Source organism: Acromyrmex echinatior, chromosome 12 (genome assembly GCF_024713525.1).
Source record: "Acromyrmex echinatior isolate Ae372 chromosome 12, ASM2471352v2, whole genome shotgun sequence".
NCBI classification, from domain to species: domain Eukaryota; kingdom Metazoa; phylum Arthropoda; class Insecta; order Hymenoptera; family Formicidae; genus Acromyrmex; species Acromyrmex echinatior.
In genome coordinates this window covers 1,156,493-1,177,483 of record NC_141863.1, presented here as the reverse complement: position 1 = coordinate 1,177,483, position 20,991 = coordinate 1,156,493, and the positions used below count along the sequence as shown (strand labels likewise).

The 20,991-nt window shown below is 30.2% G+C and overlaps 2 protein-coding genes across 3 annotated transcripts in view; both read right to left on the bottom strand.

The window, feature by feature from the left end:
* LOC105143732 (uncharacterized) overlaps positions 1–3,100 on the bottom strand; it is a 49,784-nt gene extending 46,684 nt beyond the window's left edge. Inside the window, exon 1 of one of the 2 annotated variants that reach the window (XM_011052207.2) lies at positions 2,745–3,100. The gene's annotated coding sequence lies outside the window, so the exon portion shown is untranslated. The remainder of the gene's footprint in view (positions 1–2,744) is intronic. The other variant, XM_011052208.2, reaches the window with a different exon arrangement.
* Positions 3,101–6,315: 3,215 nt separating this feature from the next.
* Positions 6,316–20,246, bottom strand: LOC105143733 (MFS-type transporter SLC18B1). Its single transcript, XM_011052209.2, has 8 exons — positions 19,696–20,246; positions 16,390–16,485; positions 14,373–14,663; positions 14,078–14,198; positions 13,768–13,991; positions 13,392–13,567; positions 9,864–10,032; positions 6,316–9,373 (listed from the first exon to the last, which is right to left on the bottom strand). The coding sequence occupies exons 1-8, from the start codon at positions 19,801–19,803 to the stop codon at positions 9,068–9,070; spliced, it is 1,491 nt and encodes a 496-aa protein (XP_011050511.1). The 5' UTR covers positions 19,804–20,246; the 3' UTR covers positions 6,316–9,067.
* Between the last annotated feature and the right edge of the window lie 745 nt (positions 20,247–20,991).

Genomic DNA, 20,991 nt, shown 5'->3' with positions numbered 1-20,991 from the left:
CGATACGAAGCTCGCATTCTACTTTGTCGCATGTTGTTATCGAGCGATTAATTCGGGCCCGCACACACTTTGCATGCCGACACTCTTGGGAGAGTTAGGGGGATAATGGACCGCGATGTAGGAAATTGCGCGAAATGGAGATTAATTGCGCACCCGTAGTTCGCACGATCTTCGTTCAGTCCGTTGAGCATGACGCTTGTTTTCTGCGTCCTGTTTACGCGAATTGAGGAGGAGGAGGAAGAGAAGGAAGAGGAGGAGGAGGAGGAAAGAGGAGCTAAAGGGAGGAAGAGATCATGAACTCGTCGTAGTGTTAGATTAACCTCGGTGACATCACATCGTATTGAAAATAAAATATCGTCGCTAATCAGAATTTATAAACAACATCATTTTTAAATGCCATGTTTCTTTTGTTTGCAAGTCATGTTGTTGATATTTCATTCATATTTTAAACATATGTTAAATAGCTAGCTATTAAAATATACATGTATATGACAAAAAAGCTATACGGTCTAAATATTTATTTTATTCTAAAGTTTTATTAAATTATATATAAAATTAAAATATATATAATTTAAAAAAAAACTCTAATATTTTTATTCTGTCGCTTGCGGCGATTGTAGAAACCTACAATTTGTCTTAACTCGTAAATTACTTAAATTAGCTACGATTACTCTCTATCACTTCTCGGTTAACAGGTCTGTATTCCCTTCTCACATTAAAGAGATGCTGCGTGAGATTGGATTCCTACGGGAATCCTTTAGCGATATGAAACCACAGGATGTTGAATCGCCGTCGAGATTCCAGCGTGGATACAACCACCCACGTACGAACGTGTTCGTTCTCGACATTAGACTAACGCGATTTGATCTTCGACGATGTATATATGCACGTACGCACGTACCTACGTCCATCCGTTCGTCCGTTCATTCGTCTGCTCGCCCTAATCTTCCCTTCTCGGACACGCCTGGAATCACAATTTCAAATACCCTAGCTGATTGTAACCTACACGCGGAATAGTCGAGTCTTTTTTCGGCGTAAAATCAAAGGTGCTTTATAAAACAAGAGTCAGTACCACGCTGCGATTGAAACCAGCTATTAATCGATAATTTTCTCCAAGTATTTCATACAACGGAACGTCGTACCATATGGTAAGCGGTAAAACGAAAATGTATATATATATATTAGTTCTTCAAACATAATTATATATATTTATTAAATCTTAAAATGAGACTAATCTTAAAAATGAGGCTTAATCTTAAAATAAAGTCAACTTGAAATATAATCGTGACCTATTATAATCGTGACCTATTTTTGAAAATCTAAAAGGAAAGTAGATCTATCAATTTTATTTTTTATAAACGGAACGAATATTCTTCTTTCTTGCAGAAAGACAACATAGTTTCGTCCATAGAGGATGTCGTTAAGACGATAAAATTACAAGAAAATTATTTACATTGCAACAGCAATTCGTGTAATACCTGCCCGTCTGGCAACAAATTGCAATGATATTTACGATCGTGCGTGTATCGTATTTCTGCTACCAAGTACGGAGTGCAGATACGGGGCATTTATGAATCGTAGCGTCTGGTGACTGCACCGCGCATTCAAATCACCGGTCAGTGCTCCGCTCGGCTATCTACCTCCATGGCGAGTTGGAGATCGCATTGCACTTTCGTGCCACGGAAATATTAACGTAAATATTGCGGAGACTCCTGCGTGTTCCATAGGAGATCGTAATTACGATTATATTTTAATAATAACATTATCATGTTCTTGCGATAATTAGATGAGCGTATTAGATATCGCCTTTCGATATTCGTGAAACAAATGTTCAGAAAAATTCTACAACTATTCAGAAGTATTATACAATGTAAGATTCTATAAACTAAAATTCTAGAAATCGTCATGTAAATCAATTGACAATTTTATTATTATTCACCTTTCCACAATATTCTATCTCTCTTTTACTTCTCATAAAAAGTGAATGGCACAGATGAACATATGTTTAAGACAATTTTATAATGTCATAAAGATGCTATAGAGGCCATTAGTGAGTTTATAATGTCTTGAATGGATTTATATTTTCTTATGTTAGCATTGATTTATAGAAAATTTATTCTTTATCTTATATTTAAGAAAGGAACAATAATTTATATAAATATGCGAGAGAGAGAGAGAGAGAGAGAGAGAGAGAGAGGGAGAGAGAGAGAGAGACATAAGCATATAAAACTCTTATCAATACTCGAAAACGGACACTTTTAATTTTTACAGAACGGGAAAATCTATATAGTCGCGTTGAAACAGTGTTATATTTTATGATAATGTCATATTTTGAGATAAGGAGTACAATGAAAATTATAAATTATAATAAATCTTACTTAAGGAGAAGCTGTAAAATTTTAAAAATAGACGTTTTCTAAGAGATTAATGTTCTCATCATTTCTATATCCATTTAAGCTTGCTTGTATTATTATCGAAAATTGTAAACGCTATTTTTTTAATTGTAAAAAACACGTAAAAAGATTAACACAATCTATTCAAAATTTTAAAATTTATTAAATTTTTCTTTGCATTTATAAATAATCATAAAACTGAAAGATTTAGTTTTCTTCTTTAAACAAAATATTTTTTCTGAGAAGTATTTGTTACATAATTTTAATCTCATAAAGTCTTTCGTATTCTTCTTTATATTTTTTAGGATTAAGTGAAAAAAATTTTGTTAGATAATGTAATTAACAACTCACCCTGACCGATGTTTCTAGATCCCCATGGCACAGTGCACACTGGTAAACACGAGTAATTTCTCTTTCTTTCTTTCTCTTTCGTCACTAATAATGTACCGAAATCCCAAAATCGTGCACGTTTCACTCGCGAACAAATCGCGACGAAGGGAAAAAAAAGAAAGAAAGAAGAGATGAAATTAAAGAAAAAAAAATCAAAACTAGAACTCGCGGAGGATGGAAGTTATAAACCGCTAAGAGAAACGCTGACGATCAGCACGTTCCGCGGCAACTTCCCTTACGACAGAAACGGACTTTGAGTCTCCGAAGTCGAGTCCCAGCCGTTCGCTCTCAGTGCAAAGGACCCACGGGTCTTTGCGCCTGCGCATCGGGACCCCTCTACCGGTTGACAGGGCGAAAGGTGGGAGGAACGACCGGCAACCCCCTTTCCACAGACCTGTTCCTTTTCGTTTACTTGTGTACGTGTGCGTGAGCATTATGTTTACCTGTGGGTGTACCTACTCAGGTGGCAGCACCTCACCTGATAAGTGCACCTGATGGTAGGTCGAGGAACAAGGGAAGTGTGGAGCAAGGTGTTACGCTAACGTACCTGTCTATATTTACACGACAGCTGATTTTTCGATATTTACAATAGTTATTCTTTTTTTTACTCCATAAAAATTATGTTGACAAAAACATTGCGAAATCTTTTTAGGACTTTTTAATCAAATATCTAAATAGATATTCTTTGCTTTGATTTTTACAATTTGATAGACGAAAATGTTTGATTTTAAAAAGTTATGGATCCTATTCTGTAACTTTTAGGCTCGGTTGTACCAACGTTACTTTAATTTTAAGCGAGACTTAAAATTCTCTTTGTTCCTGTCTCTTTTCGGTTTTAAAACGAGATAGAGTTTTAAGTTTTGCAAATTTTAAAATCAAAATAATATTGGTACAACCGGGCCTTAACGATTGTAACGTTATATTGTCTTTGCGCAGTTTCTTTACTTGTATAAAACCTGCGCAACAATTTAACGATATCGTTACAGTCATTAAGAATTATAGAATAGAAGTCTAATCTAATAACTCTTCTGTATAAATTCTTAACTGTAACGATATCGTTACAATGGATCATTGCGCAAGTAATTTTATATATAGTATAATGCTGCGCAACAACAATGTAATAATATCGTTATATTGTCCTTACGCAGGTTTTGTACGTAGTAAAAAAGAGTAACAACAATGTAACGATATCGTTACAATCGTTAAGAGTTGCAGCTGTTACAGAATAGGGTTATAAGCCCCCTATTCTGTAACTCCCTGTAATGATATCGTCACATTGTTGTTGCGCAGGTTTTAATATATGGTTAAAAAGCTGCAACGACAATGCAACAACACCGACACTGTCCTTAAAAATTACGAAACACGGGCCTGCTCTAAGAGAACTTATAAAAGAATTCTAAGAAGATTGTTTAAAATTTTCAAATTCCGATTTTACTAGATTTGAATTAAACATCATGTATTAATAATAACAAGTGTTTTGACTAATCATTTACCTCAAATTTTATTTTCTTTTGTCTATGGAATTCTTAATTCCAGCAGTATAACGTATGCAAACGAAGATTTAATTGCAAATTTAAAAACAAATTAATTTCGGACACCGTTTCTTCGATTACGTCACAAGGGAGCGATTATTACGTAATTGCAATAATTGCAATCGCGTCGCCCTCGACCACGCTGTTCCTTCCGGTCGAATTCTTGCATTCAACCAGCCGGGACGATAAGATCCGTAGGAATTCGCGACGTAACGCCTTATGTCTCGTCATTGAGAATCGTGGGGAAAAGGGAACCGTGGGGTGTCGGGTCGAAGGAAGGGAAGCTAGTGCTTCGGCGGACACTTCGATGCACACCGGTGAACAACGCCGTATGCGTTAATAATTCCCTCGTCTTCCTTTCGTTCCTTCACTTCGCTTTTGTGCGCGGTTGTGTTTAAAGAGGGTAAGACAAAGATCCTCAAATTCTCTCTCTCCTTTTCTTTCTCTGTCTATTCTCTTTCACTGCTTCCTTCCGCTCGTACACACGAAGTGCCTTTTCCATTTTTACAAACATAACTCAGTTTTACAAAGGTAAAATATAACTTTTGGTACGAACAATGTTAATATTTAATTGACGTAAATGGCGATTCTCTGCTTAGATTTATTATGTATTTTTTATGAATTATTTCACTTTAATTTACTTCACGCGAATTTGACGTATTTCATGTAAATACAATGGAACTCCTTAAAGAAATAATTTAATTTTGATATGTCAATCATCGATTTTATATGCAACGATCACATAATACATGCGAAAAGCAATCTTTAGCAAGAAGTGCCGAATAGAGTTTTGCTAGCACATTGTAGAAATAGCAGAATCATTTACCGACAGGTCGATGCACACGAGTGAACACGACGATCTACGGAATACGAAATAGTTACGGAAACAGTAGCGCGTTATTTAGCTTTACGTGTTGCACATTCTCGTGCAGATACAATAAAATTAGTTAGAAAGATGCTTGAATTCTCGCAATAAACTTAAAACGTTCGGTCAGTCAGATAAGATAAAGTTTAAACAGTTTTTGCATGTATTTCTTATTGAAATTGATAACTTTATAAAGAAAAATTGAATCGTCTGTTAAAAAAAAATTTAAATATAATTAAAAAGATATAGTTTTCATAATAAGATGATGTACATATAACTCCCAGAATTGTTATAAATAATATTTTTTGAATTTAATATTCTAAATTATACTTTCATGTTACTTTTAAAGTAAATTTAACAAATCAAACGTCACAATTTGTTTATGAAAATGCAAATGTGTTCTGTTGTATGATATAAATAGAACTTAAACTTTAAATTCAATTATTGAAAAAGGTATGTATAAGTTTAAACATCTTAAAATGGTGATCGAACATGTTAGCAATGTGTCCTTTCTCGGAATTATCTTTCACGAGATTATCTACTTTTAATATTTGAGTTATGAATCATCGACGCACACATTTGCACGTGCGGAGTTCACAGAACGCGCCTTTTTTTTCGTATTGTTATACATCCACAGACGGGAGCGAGGAAAGAGACAGTCGCGCATACATTGTTAAAGAATTCGTGCACGTGCGTGGGCGTGTCGTATGCGTGAACAGCTTGGAATTCAAATCGAGCGCAGAAAGAAGTACGTTTGTCAAGCACGTTCGGCAAATCGATACGGTAGTTAAAAGCAATGAGAGATCTATGAAAGTGAATTTCATGAAGAAGAGAGGAAAGGATACATATCTTTTTACAGGAATGCATCAGCTTCTAGTATGTAAGATGTAAACAGAGGGAAAGAGAAAAATATTATACGTAACATTATGCCATGTTAAAAAAGTCTTCTTTCATTTCTTTTTTAAAGAAATTCAAAATTTTATGTGTAAAAGGGAAGCTTTGTTAAACAGCATATTTTTAAAATTATTTTTTGTCATCAGATCTTCGTTATTTTATTCTCATTAGAGTAGTTAATTACATAATGTATTCATAAAACAATAATAGCATTCACAGAATTAAAGAAATTAATTGGAAATTATATTTTAAATAAAAAAAATCTTTATTGTGTTTGCAGACTTGTAATGTTACAATTGCTACTATACGCGTATTTATCCCTTATTATTTTATTTTTATGTATAAAATTATTTTACAATATTTTTTATAACATAATATTAAGAAGTGTTTTACTCAAACATGATACATTACTAATAATTATTCAGCGGTAAAATAATACTTTCTAAATCTTTTAGAATGAAATTTCACTTCAAAAGATCGAAAATTGAACCAGTTTTGAAAAAAGAGTGAAAATATTTTCACTTTTAAACAAGAGTGACAGATTTCACTCTTTTGGAGTGAAAATCAAAGAAATGAAGTAGGATCCCAAAAAGGAGTGAAATTTCATTTCTTTGGAATAATTCTCACTTCAAAAGAGTAAAATTTTATTCCAAAAGAGTGAAAATTTCATTCTTTTTTTTTTAAGACTAATGCAATTTTCACTCCAAAAGATTGAGAGCGTATGTATAATTAAAATATATTTACAATTTCGTTATTCAGTTTCCTTGATTTTTTCTCGTGTAACAGTTGCAATAATGATTGGCAATAATCATGCAGCAAACTTGTTACGAAAATCATTTGCATATGATTTCGACGACACCATTAACACCCACAACGTCCGTTACCTTTTTTGTTGGCGCTCGAACTTAGAATTATGCCGTTGCAAGTACAGGTTTATGCAACGGCATAATCGCATAATTCTAAATTCAAGTTCCATCAATTGAATATCAGCCAAGTTTCCTGACTTCCTCGATATTATAAAGTATAGCAAAATATTCGATCTGTTTTACATTATAAAAGAAAGCGTTAAAGAGAAGCTTTTGAGAGCCAACACAGGTTATATAAGTGTGTAATTATATATATTTGATTAAAAAAGATAAATATACATTTCGATTCTAATTTGGATCCTCTTCAGTATAAATTTAATATAAATTTTCACAGAAAAAAAAATTATAAATAAACATTGTCACGAATATCGGAGTAACAATCATCAAGAATTGATGTAAGAAAGTAAATATGATCAAATATTGACTATGATAATTCTCACATCTAACAAGATATGATTATTTATTATATTCCAATAAAATCAACGATATCTTGACGATTGTTACTTCAATATTCGTAACAATGTATATGATTATTTTTTTCTGTGAATATTAAGTTTATATACTAAAGAAGATCCAAATTAGGATCGAAATATATATTTATTTTTTTAACAAAGTATATGTACACACTTTTATACAATTTGTGTTAGTTCTTAAAGGCTTCTTTTTAACATTTTAATTTACTCATTAGAGCCTTTACTTGAATTATTTATAATATAAAAGCTTATATAGCAAAATGGCTATACAGCAAATTTGCTCATATAGCAAATTACGCCGTCTACACTATCAAATTTAATATTATATGAAATGAAGAATCTTTATTAACTATTACGTAAATTATTACTATTTATAATGCATACTATAAGGACAATATTTCTTCTTTAAGACGATAACACCGTTCAACGATTATCATAAGCCGTATTGATAAAATGTACATTCCGGATGAAATTTAACAAGTGCCTCTAGAAAATTCGAGAGTGTATTACAGATGCTACTTACGCATGTAAATTTCGTAAATAATCGGTCAGTGTGTGTGTGTGTGTGTGTGTGTGTGTGTGTGCGCGCGCGCGCGTGTGTGTAGATGTTATTATTGTAACAATAATAGTAGCTGAAGAATCGAGCTAACAGAAAGGGTACAGTGTAGCTTGAGTCCGTTAAGTAAACCGTGATAAAACGATCGGCGATAATGTACTCTGTGAATACTGCTTGAAGCGTTTTATGCATCCACTATATGTTTCATTCGACTTTCTGCATTCCTTGAGATTGGTTGTTTCATCTCTTAAATGTTGTAACTTTTTATGCAGTCTTTAAAATCTTAGATATAAGAAATAAAAAATCTCACAATTTACATATCATTATTTCTAAAATTACATTTACATTTGATTGCAAATTACATTCGTCTATTCGAATTAGTACTGTAAAGAGTATTGTAAAACTTACTTAAAAAAAAAATAAAAAATAAAAAAAGTAAAAAGTTAAAGTAGTATAGTTAAAATAGTGAAGACAGCGGGAGAAAGAAATTTGCGTATTCTTTTTTAATGTATTAAATCGTTGATTCGCGAGGAAATTTTTTATAATTTTTATGATAATGATCATAATATCTTACTCTATGATGATATAACTCGGTTTAATATAATTTAGTATAATTGTGACACATTATATGGCATCAAAGAAATGATACATATTCTATGTATGCATAGGTTAAAATTTTGTATTTGATAAAGATAAAATTAATTTTAATTTTACTGTGCTAATAGACATGCTTAAGTTATTTTTTTAATGTCAGTGCCACTTTATAAAAATTATCCTTTATCCTTTTATCATAATACAATATTATTGTAAATTTAAGTGGACTTTATAAAATTATGTATATATTATTATATAGATTTTGTTATAAAGATATATATTATAATTTCTAAATTAAACTAAATTTGTGGCTATTGTTAGCTTACCGATAAAACGAATAATAAAAGAATAGTTTTTGCCTGACATTCTTTTTGAATGAGAAACAGTTTCTTGTATTTTTGCAAATTGAATGATCTCGATGATGGGAATCAGAGAGCGACGAGTGGAGTGGCAGAATCTTGTACTTTTATGACTGTTTCCGGATACCATGCTGAACATTCGTTATCACGTGGTGAATTCCAGATAACGTTTGTTTTCTATGGAACCGTAACTATGAGAGTAGCGGCCGCTGTACGACGCCCTGGACCATGCACCGGCTCTATTCGAATAACTGTTACACACGATGAGCGAATTCATGCCGCCGGGCCTGTCGATCGGCACACCCTGACCTCGTCCGTTTTGATGCAGACTGCTGCTACCGCCTAATCGGCCACTCTCCATCAGTGGTGCTCTGAGATTCTCCACTGTAGTGATTTCAATGTATGGCTTGGGTGCACGACTACAGCTCAGGAACACTGTAGTTATCACGCCCTGCGAAAAAAATAATACAAGCAATTTTATTTATCAAGCTTTAGACACAAATCAATTATAACTGAACTTATTACCAAACTGAATAATTATACTGTTTGAAAATTCAAATTCAAGATATTCATGCAATTTGTAGATAATCGGATTGTTAATTCTCGAAATCCAATAATTTGCTTTTTCAAAGAGTTTATGATTATTTAAGTAAGACAAAGTTTTATGCCTAGGCATTAATCTGAGTATAATTTTTAATTCTTATCTGGGAAAAAATATTTTATATACAATATTTTATATAATTATATAAAATTATATATAATTTTTTATATTTATATATAAATGGACATATTTTATATACAATATAATACAAACTATAGAAATCAAAGTCTTAAACGGTCTAGCTGGATCTTAAATGCTTGTATGATTCTTGTGTGAATTTATATATTATATATTAATACGTATGTAATCCTTAGAAACGCGTGCCAAAATGAAAACATACCACTAGCATGTGAAGTAACACGATAAACATAGAACCATTTCTAAAACCGATGTTATCCAGTAGAATTCCAGCAATACTAGGACCGATGAAAGCTCCGAGAGCAAACGTACTTGTCCACAATCCGCTGATGAGGCCATAAGTTTCAAGATTATTTGGAAATCCGAATGATCTTGACATGGAACACGAATTAAAAGCATTATCAATTTTAACCTAGGAAAATTAAATTTTTTTTTGCGTTTTAGAGGAAAAATTGTCTTAAAAGATTTGTTTTCGAGAAGTTGTTCGAAATGATGTATTATACAACATACTAAAAGTTCTGATCGCCAACAAACTTGGAAAACTTTTTAGCTTCATAAAACTGATCAATAATGAGATTTTTCGAAAATATCTCAGAAAATATTTATTTTATCGAAATAAAGGCCATTATAAAAAAGAAAATTAATAAAATTATGAACAATTTCGTTTTTTCTTGAAAGTCATACGATTAATACTTGTAATAAAATTTTTTAAAGAATGTTGTATTTTTGGCAATTTGAATTTTTGTCTCTAATAAATATCTCAGATTTAGCTATTTAGCTACTTTTATGTACAAAATAATACTTATGAAGATTAAAGACTATTAAAATTCTACAAAATTTCCTATATTTTTATTCATCTTCGTATGACCAATAGTTTCCGATACACGACCGAGAAAGATTTACTTACATAATTAGTTTAAAAAGAATATTTTGTTTTAAGTGATAAATAAATTACTAACTAAATTTCCAAAATAATAATTAAAAAAATATCATATAAACAGGCAATTGGGAATTGGCGCTGTAGACGCGCGGTTTTTGTTTCTTTAAATTAATTATATATTATATCATTACTTGTACAGTATAACGTATAAATAAACAAAAACAAAATGATTTAAAAAAAATCGTATACACAAGCAATTAGGAATTGGCACTGTAGACGGTGCGCAGTTTTTGTTTCTTTAAATTAATTATATATTATACTTTCATTATATATTATACTTCATTACTTATACATGTTTCGGCTAATCTTTTAACCTTCTTCAGCGCAAATAACGTATACTATAAATTTGCTAAAAATGCTTCCTTATTTACTCATCCTTTCTACTTCCTAACCTTATAATCAACTATCAGTTATAATAAAATGCCTGTATATGATAATACTAAAAAATTATGCAATGTAAGTGAATTAATAACATATGCACACAGTGTAATATCTAATATTTAAAATATATAATATACTAATATAAATAGAGTTATGCGCGCGTGCGTGTTGAATCAAAACTTCTTTGAGATGAATCGCCCAATAAATTAATGCCTTTGTGAGACATGCACTGGATCTTGAAATGTGAAATCTCTGATCTTGACGTGTGAAATAATTCCTTTATTTAATCTCTCAATGAACATATGTCAGTTTCATCTTATAACGAAACTTGTATCAGGAAACACAATGATTTCGTCAATTTAAATGTGACATTGAAAAGAATCCAAACTAAGGATTGAAACGTATGTTCATTGAGAGATTAAATAAAGGATATCTTGAAACTAACGTGGTTCTAATATTAACACATATAAAAAATAAGAGCATAAAAAACCACAGCACAAGTTATAATTTGTGATATTTAATTATTATTACATTAATTAAAACATTAAATGTTCCGGCCACAATCTGGCCATCTTCAGTAATTCAATAATATTCTTAAAACGCAGAGTTACATCTAGTTGACATTAAATTCAACAGTCGAGAGTTGTAATTAAATAAACATGTTCTTTTATATGTGAAGATGCTTCTGAGTCAAAAATTTTTAGAAAGTTCTAGAATTGTTTATTAACGGAAAGAGACATCCTTCTTTAGAAGAGGAAAATAAACCTCAGGCAAACCTTCCGTGTCACTTTGCTTATTGATACCACTTGTTTGTCTTTTTATATGTATCATTTCCGAAATTCTTCTTTTCGCTAAAGATTGTTCTATATCTAAAATTCTTATATTATCCCAATCTAATTCATGCATCTCATTCATACGGTGACGTGAAACCACAGAAATTTCGGAAGAAGGTTTTCTTATATCGGCCTTATGTTCTTTAATCCGAGTTTTTAATTTCCTTTTGGTTTGCCCAACATAAGACGATTCACAGTTTAAGCAATTAATTTTATAAACTACTCCGCATTGGTCATCCTTAGGCAAAGAATCCTTTCCTGTCTTAATAAATGTATTCAATTTATTCATAGGTTTATAAGCTATATTAAAACCGTACACATGTGAAAGTTTTTTAAATTTTTCCAAAACTTTGCCCAAATATGGTATCGTGAAAAATTTTTTTGAAGTAACATTAGAGTCACATTCATTATTAATTTCTTTACGATTTTGATCTAAATTAGTTCTGTTTTCCAACGTTTTAATTCTATTATTTATTGTAGAAAATATAAACTTTAAAGGATAATCATTACTTAGAAACGTGTGAATTAATTCAGAGTTTTTTTCATGAAATTTAGGATGGGATGAGAATAGAATTCTATCAAATTGCCCAATAATAATGTCTCGACTGTTGAATTTAATGTCAACTCTGCGTTTTAAGAATATTATTGAATTACTGAAGATGGCCAGATTGTGGCCGAAACGTTTAATGTTTTAATTAATGTAATAATAATTAAATATCACAAACTATAACTTGTGCTGTGGTTTTTTATGCTCTTATTTTTTATATATAAAAATATCCGTTGTGCATAGGGATTTTTTTGTTCTGTATAGTGAGAGTTAATGTTCATATTTTCATGATTAAGATATGAGAAAAAAAGTATATACATCACACTTAGCCTTTGCGGCACCAATCAGTCATTATCAGAATTAACTGTCTGAATAAGACTATACTAAGTTGTATCTCCGAAACTATTAGTTCTAAAACTATGAACGCCAAATTCAAGGGAAATTATCTATTAAGAGATCAGAAAGTATCGTTATTCTAATATTTTTTCAAATACATCGTTTTTACACAATTTATGGACCATAAGTTTCAGACAAAAAAATCATCGTACAAAACTTTTTCTTCAAACAATTGTATCTTGCACAAAAATTTAAAGAGAGAAGAAGAAAAGCATTTTATAAACTTCAATTTGATATATTTTATTTTTTACGCAAATCCTTTAAAAACTGACATATTTTATAAAGTTACGGAAAACACGTTTTTTTAAAAAAAAAGTTGAAAAAAGGCAATTTTTCTCGAAGTTGTTTTTCCAAATATAAATTTTTAAAAATGATGTGCAACTAAAAATTGTAATAAATACATATAAACTTTGAACTGAGAAAAATGCGAATATTATTTTTTTCAATTTGATTATATACTTGTATTGATAAATAAACTTATATTTTAACGTAAATTGAGGATCCCATAATATTTTTGAAATACCATATTTGTACGTTAGAAGTTCATTAATTTATAACTTAAACTGCAATAATTGATTTGCGCGAAAATAATTGAAATTCATAAATAGAGAATTATTCTTTTGTACGACTTACATAGATGTCCGTAAGGCATCCGTGAAGCTTGCAACCAGTTGAGCAGCCATGCCTAAGCCATGGATCACAAGGCCGCTGATAGGCATCCAGATTATGGTGGGTGACGGAATGAACGGCGCTGGACCGACCAGCGAGAAACCGATCATTACAAGAAAACAGCCGGCAACAGTTGCTATCTGAAGAGCGTTATATCTTTTTTGCGTTAATATATATTTACGATGATCTTAAATTTGATATAATACCTTGGGGCGGAAGTTAACTCGAGATTACATTTGGAATTATTTGTGATGTAATTTATGGAGATAATTTAATTCAAGTTTAGAATTCTATGTAGAATCGTAATAATCTTTTTTCTATATTTACAATACGAAATTACCTTTGGATGCCAGTAACTGTCGCAAAGCCAGCCCCATGCAGGCGCAGTTAGCGCGTAGGTACCGCCATTAATCACAAACATCAATCCTAAAACGACTGGGCTTAAGTTGAATTGCCTCAGATGTGGTTCAAGTGTAGCTTGTAAAAATCCGATGCTCATGCTTGTTGCAATTATTGACATGGAGGCGATCATCACGCCGGGAATTTTTAAAACTTTCATTACTCCTACGAATTGTAACAAATAATGTATTGTACGTAAAATCAATAAGTCATGATCATATGATTTAAATATCCATTTGAACGAACAATACCTCCAGTGCTGTGTGCATCATTATCGTTGTTATTATGTACGGGTAAAATGAAAGCAGTACTAACTGCTGCTACAAACAATGCTGAGCCAAGCACTGCGAATGGTGTAGTATATCCACCTATCTAATATAACCAATATAATATTAATAATTCTAATACCTATTTACATTATTGGCATTTAGATAAAAATATCGCATGTGCTGCAATTAACGTGTTATTTTGTGAATATGTATAAAATGTAGATATCTGCGTTTAAAATATAAGCAAGAAAAGAGCAAATCATTAAGAATGTGTTACCTGATAGAGTGCCCCTCCTACAGTGGGACCTACGATAAGACCCAAGCCGAAAAAAGTTTCCAAACTGGCAAACGTTGTAGCAACATTGTTGGGGAATTCTTTGGCGATAATGGCAAAACTAGCTGTTAGAAATGCAGCATTTCCCATTGCCTCCACAATTCTAATCACGAAAGATAGGATTATGAAAGGATAATGACCGTTAACTTTGTCCAATAAACCGAAAAATATGGCGCAAGTTCCTGTAGTCAGGATACCGCCATTAAACAGTAACTTCGGACCGATTCGATTGAGCTGCGAAAGACAGTAAAAATTAAATTCAAAAGTTATGACAAATAATATCATTTTGAAGAATGTGTGTATTTATAAAAATATACTAATCAAATAATAATAAATATTTATGCAAACGTTTATTTAGGTTTACTTATTTTGTATAAAAGTTATTGACCTAAAACTACAGAGAAAAATATAGTTATTTTACTGCATAAAATCATCATAAATAAAACTATTTGTGGTTTTGATTTTTACAGTTTTCAGAGCATATTTGTGGGTTAATATCATCAAAATATTTTGAACGATATTGGCTGATATTAAATTATTTTTTATTTTTGATTGATTTTTTGACTGATATTTTTAGTTGATATTATATAGTTAAAATATCCTGAAATATATTATTAGTTAAAGAAATATTGATTTCAAATTGACGAAAGAATATATTAATAGAAATGAACCGTCTTCCTCATAAGTTTTATTTTTATAATAAAATATTTTTGTATATATTCTTTCTCTTTTCACATTCTTCAATTCTAAACTCTACAGATTTTAAAAGTAATACAACTTTTATATATATACGCCTTACATTTTGATGCAAAATTAAATGTAAACAAAATATTATAAATGTTTTAAAATATAATTTTTTTCTTGATTATCTTTTAAATAATAATGTTTTCTTACGGTGTGATTTTCGTAAAACAGTTCACTAAAATATCTATGTAATTTAATTTATTAATACAATATTTGGATCGCGCAAGGATCTCATGTTGTCCTATTACCATAAGATTGACTTGAACATTTTATTCTTTGGATTCTGTCTGACGAAATTTACAAAGACATGGTAGGAGGATCCTTGAGTCGACATTTAACAGAGTAAAAAGATTCTGCATTAGAATTGATCAATAACTGTAAGATATCTCGTTATATCTCTAAGCGTACACACATTAAGTTTTTATAAGTAACTGCATTTTTGTAGACTTTCTAAATTCAATTTCTAGAATAATTAGTTATTTGTATTACATTGATAATGATTTCAATTATAGGTCGAAACGTTTTTTGTATTATTTTATTTTATTTATTTTATTTTATACCGATTATATTAAATTGATATATCAGACATATTATCTCTGAATTTATTAAATTAATTGTATGTCATCTGAGTCGTTTTATAATATTGATGTATAATTTTTTTTATTGAAAATAGGTATTTGTAAACTTTTGATTATTTTTTTTGTTAAAACGTGATTATGCAAATATATAATATTGAATGGTAATTTATAAATATCCGCACGTGTAACATATATAGGTGAGCCTGAAAAATGGCAAGATTCAACGCTTCGTGTTGCAACCTTAATCATTACATAGGTTCACTTGCGATTCGAATTTTATGTACTCGTAAGATTTATAGCTCTTTATTTTTATTATTTTTCTTTTTTAATAATACTTACTTCTTCAATATTTTATTTGTAATGATAGCCACATTATTCATAACAAATATTTTTGCACAGATTAAATACTTAATATGAATGAACATTTATGGTCGAATTGAAAACTAAAAGAATAATTTATAATTTATTTATGGCCGAATTGAAAACTGAAAGAACAATCTATAATCTACAGATAATTATATACGGATAAATTTTATTACTTAGCTTTATCAATTTAATGTGATAATTTGATTTATAGCGTAAAGTTCATGTCGTGACATTGAAAATGTATCTTATACATTAATTATGTCATTACTTACATGTTGTCCATAAATTGGGCTAATAATGAAAACCACCAATTCAAAAATCCCGAAGACTAGTCCATATTCTGATGGCGATGCTCCTTTTTTTTCAGCCTACGAAAAAGGAATGTTTTTGCCAATTATATTTGCACATATATTATTAATTGCACATGGTATATATTAATTCATTAATATTTTGAGCCGTTCGAAATATTAGCAACTCGAAGATACAATGAGCTACGCAGCAGTTTTGTCGACTATCGCGTCGCATTGCAATTAATACATGTCGAGATAATATCCCGATAAACTTTAGAGCTTTGCTCCACGCGTCGAGACTACATACAAACTAAATTATCGAATGTCGCCATTTGTCTTGCGATAGATGAACAACATTCTCGGACACGTGTAGCATTCGTAGCACGCATTTGACATGTGTTTTTTTGAACATTTGTTTAAATTTGCGAAAGAGTAATTAATTTGTTGACATTTGTTGCGATTTACATTGGAATGATGTGTTTAATCTTATTTTTATCTAATTTAATTTATTGCACGTTTGCAATTATAGATTCAATATTATTAGAAAAGATTTAAAAAATAAAAATGAGATAAAAGTGATTAATTGATTAAATAAATGATAAGAAGAATTAGACAGTTCATATATTATTATACAATAAAGAAACAAATTACAATATAGGCTTATTTGCTGAGAAGTTTCATTTCCAATTCCTTTCCTTATTATAGGTTTGTAAGATAAGTACGTAAATTTTTAACTTATATATAGTCACAAATAAATTCTGACGTGCTATAACGCACGCAATCCAATAAAAATTGCTTTTTAATGAATATCCACTTCTTCTTATCATAGAAAACATGGCATATTGAGATTTTACATTTTTTAAATAATAATTTGATTTATTTTTGCGCGCGCAAAGATTCTTAATACATATTGTATTAAGAAATAAATTAATTGAACCTGCCAGACTCTTCGACTTATCGACAAGATTTCTTCAACGTAGGTTGACCTTTGTACTGTTGAAAAAAAAAATGATCTGAACTCAGATAATTCGACGCCTCCGAAAATGCTTCAAATATTGTAAAAATGACGTAATATTTTATTAACTTCTATCAATTGTTTTATTGCGTCTAATATTTCAATTATTGCAAATTTGATAATTAAATCTGTTTAAAATTTAATGATAAAGGATACATATATTAAAACGTATGTACAGGATGTTTGGTAAGTTTTGATAAAGCGTAAGCAGATAGAGCGAACTAAACTGAGTTGAAAAGTCCTCTATCATTTTGCAATTTTCGCAATAGTTAATAAGATATTAATTACTAAATATTGTTGAATATTGATCTTTAATAATTTTTTATTCAAGTACTATTAATTTTATAGAAAAACAGCAAGAGACAAAAATTGTTTCTTTTCTTCTCATAGAATTCTGAGAATTTTTTCACAATTTTTTAGTACCGCATTTTCTCATGTTGATAAAAATAATTGCCAATAAAAAAATGCAGTATTAAAAGGTAGATAAAAAATTCTGAAAAAAAATCTTAGAGCTCTATAAGAAAAAAATAAATAATTTTTGTTTTTTTGTTTTTTCTGTAAAGTTGATAGTACTTGAGTAAAAAATTATTAAAGACCAATATTTGGCGCTTTTAGTAATTAATCTTGTTAACTATTACAAAAATTGTAAAATGGTAAAGAACTTTTTGACTCAGTTCAGTCCGCTCTATCTGCTCATGAGCGCATTGTCAAAACTTATCGAATACTCTGTTTACATACATTTTATATAATGTTTATATATATTCTATTGTATATTATATTATAATTTATATTTTTATACGTCATTAAATAATTTATAATTCAATAAACGGAATGCGATAGAAGAAAGCCATAAAAAGTAAAAAATAATGCGATAACGATTGAAAACGTTAATGCTTGAGAGATTCCATCAACGTTACTTTAATTTTAAGCATGACTTAAAATTCTCTCCCTTTCTGTCTTTCTATTAGTTTTAAAAAAAGAAAGAGAGATCTTTAAACTTCGTTTAAAGTCAAAATAACGTTGGTGCAATCGGGTCTAAGGGCGCTAAATTGATGAAAATTGATTCAAAGCGTGAGAGAATTATCCACATTTGGTTTTAAAAACCCTCCGTTATTAATGAAATGTTTTTATATGATATAAAATCTTCTTATCTGAAACACGATAAATCATGTACTTACATATTCTTTGTATTTTCAAATTCAAAAGAAATGTTTATATATATTCTATTTCTGATGACCTTTTGTATTTTGATACATAACAAGGACAGCAAGAATGTTCAATTTTAAATATTTCGGCCATTACATTTGAAATTCTATCTTGTCGACAATAACGACTAAAATTTCTTTTATAATTCATAAATTACGAAGTAGACTATTTACGTTTAGTGGTACCATAAGTCAATGATAATAATTTTGTTATGTCTATAAACGCGTGCAGTTTCAAGTAATAAACATCTTTATCACTTGAAATTGCGTGAAAGAAACTTAAATATCGAGAGATGTTTCAGATGATATCCCTGGTGAAAATTTTTCTCATAATTTTTATACGAATTAGAATATTTTTCAGAAATATTCAGAAATATTAGGAAAGTTTACATATTCTCTCAGAATTTTTCATACAACTGAATTCTGAAATATTCTGAAATTTTTCATCCCATAATTTTTAAAAAATATTTAAAAATTTTTTAGATTTTATAACATTTCTTCAGAAATTACTTACAAAAAATCTTAGAAATCTTATAATATTTCATAATTTTAACATATATAAAAAATTCTGAGAAAAGATGTAGATTTTCTGAAAAATGTTCCAATTTGTATAAAAAAATGTGAGAAAGTTATATAAAATTATATAGAAATTCAAAAAAATTATATAGAAATTCTGAAAAATTATATAAAAAATTTTGAGAAAAATTTTCATTTCAGGGATTTTAAATAAAAATTACGATTATTAGTTTCTATCCCTTGGCGAAAAAAAATTTTTAACGAAAAAGTTTTAACAGAAAAACTACATAGATTGAGACAAGATTTAGAAATTTTTAATTTTGTATAAATATTCTCAGTATACAACGTAGAGTGGCATTGTTTGAAGGGAGAGGGAGATTTCTTTTTTTAAATAAACAAAGCTATTCTACGTTCCACTACAAATATCTGTGAAAAACTACAAATTTTTAAGATCTTATCTCAATCTATGTAGCTTCTTCTCTTCCAAATTTTTCCGCCAAATACACTCACTAATGTAATTTCCTTGAAGAATCCACAATAATCGATTCTTACCTCTTGAGGGTAGAACGGTGCTTGCAATGAGACACAAATGGCATTTGCAAAATCGGCGATACTGATGACAATTAAGGTAAGCCATTGTCGCTTGGTGAACTTAACCATAATGTCGATTTAATTTAGTACACTTCTTCACACTGGTATGAATTTTGTGCGTCGCAAGATCGGATGCACTGTATCAGTCACTTCAACCAGCAGAAAATCCGGGTCGAGGAATTTCGGAGAATTTAAGCGACAGACACCGATTTAGTCGTTTGAAAGACTACTCACTCTTACGGTAAATAGACATATTTAATACACAATACTTATACACACACGCACAGTAAGATAAATTTGTCTTGTCTCGTCTGATTCGTGGCGCGCGCACGTGTTTACTACGTGCGTGGTTGAGCGTCGTTGCCGCACTACTCAAGACGCATTGTTCACTTTTAAAGAACTGGGAAAAGAGGGTCGGAGGTCGAATGATATGTCCTACCACGATTCTAATTTCATTATCGGCCAACGCGCTGCCGAGCGTCTCGCAAGCGTGTTACAGAGTGTGAATCTACGAGCGTCTGGAGTGGCGGATTGGTTGTGCCTACTTTATTCCATTTAAAGTACTTCATTTATCTATGTTATGCTTTTTTGTAATCGCTTTTATATGTTCTTATTCTTTTTAGATATAATGTTATCTAAGAAATTACATTTTATTCATGTATTAGCGAAGACTTGAACATCTTTATCGTTAAACGAAGGTTTTTTAATCTAATTGTAAAATCTAATCTTGTAAAATCTAATTGTATCTAACAATAAGTCGTCTAACACAATTCAACAATTTTAACTTTCAATCAATTCCTTTATGTGAGGTCTTTCGACTTCAGAATAAGTTTTATTTTATATTATTTTTACGTATAAAATACATAACAATAATTGGAGCTATTGAATTTTATGTTTCTAAGTATCATATATACACACAAGGTACGTTTCATTTGACTGCTTACGACGCGAACATTTGTTTAACATTTACTTATTTAACATTTGATAAATAACAATGAAATAATTCCATTAGCGTTGCGAGTGTCAAGTGAAACGCACTCATAGTGGCATATTAAGGGAATAAAACAGAGTAAAGGCTTTAAAAAGATCTTTCTTTATCAATTTTTTTAAAAATAAATATAAGTCTTAGAAAAAATATGAATTGATATATCAATTGGGTACACTTTGAAGACATTTTAAGAATTTTTGTATATCTGAATATATTATAAATACATGGTGATGTTGCATTGTAGACTTCCGTGTTCAAAAAACATGATT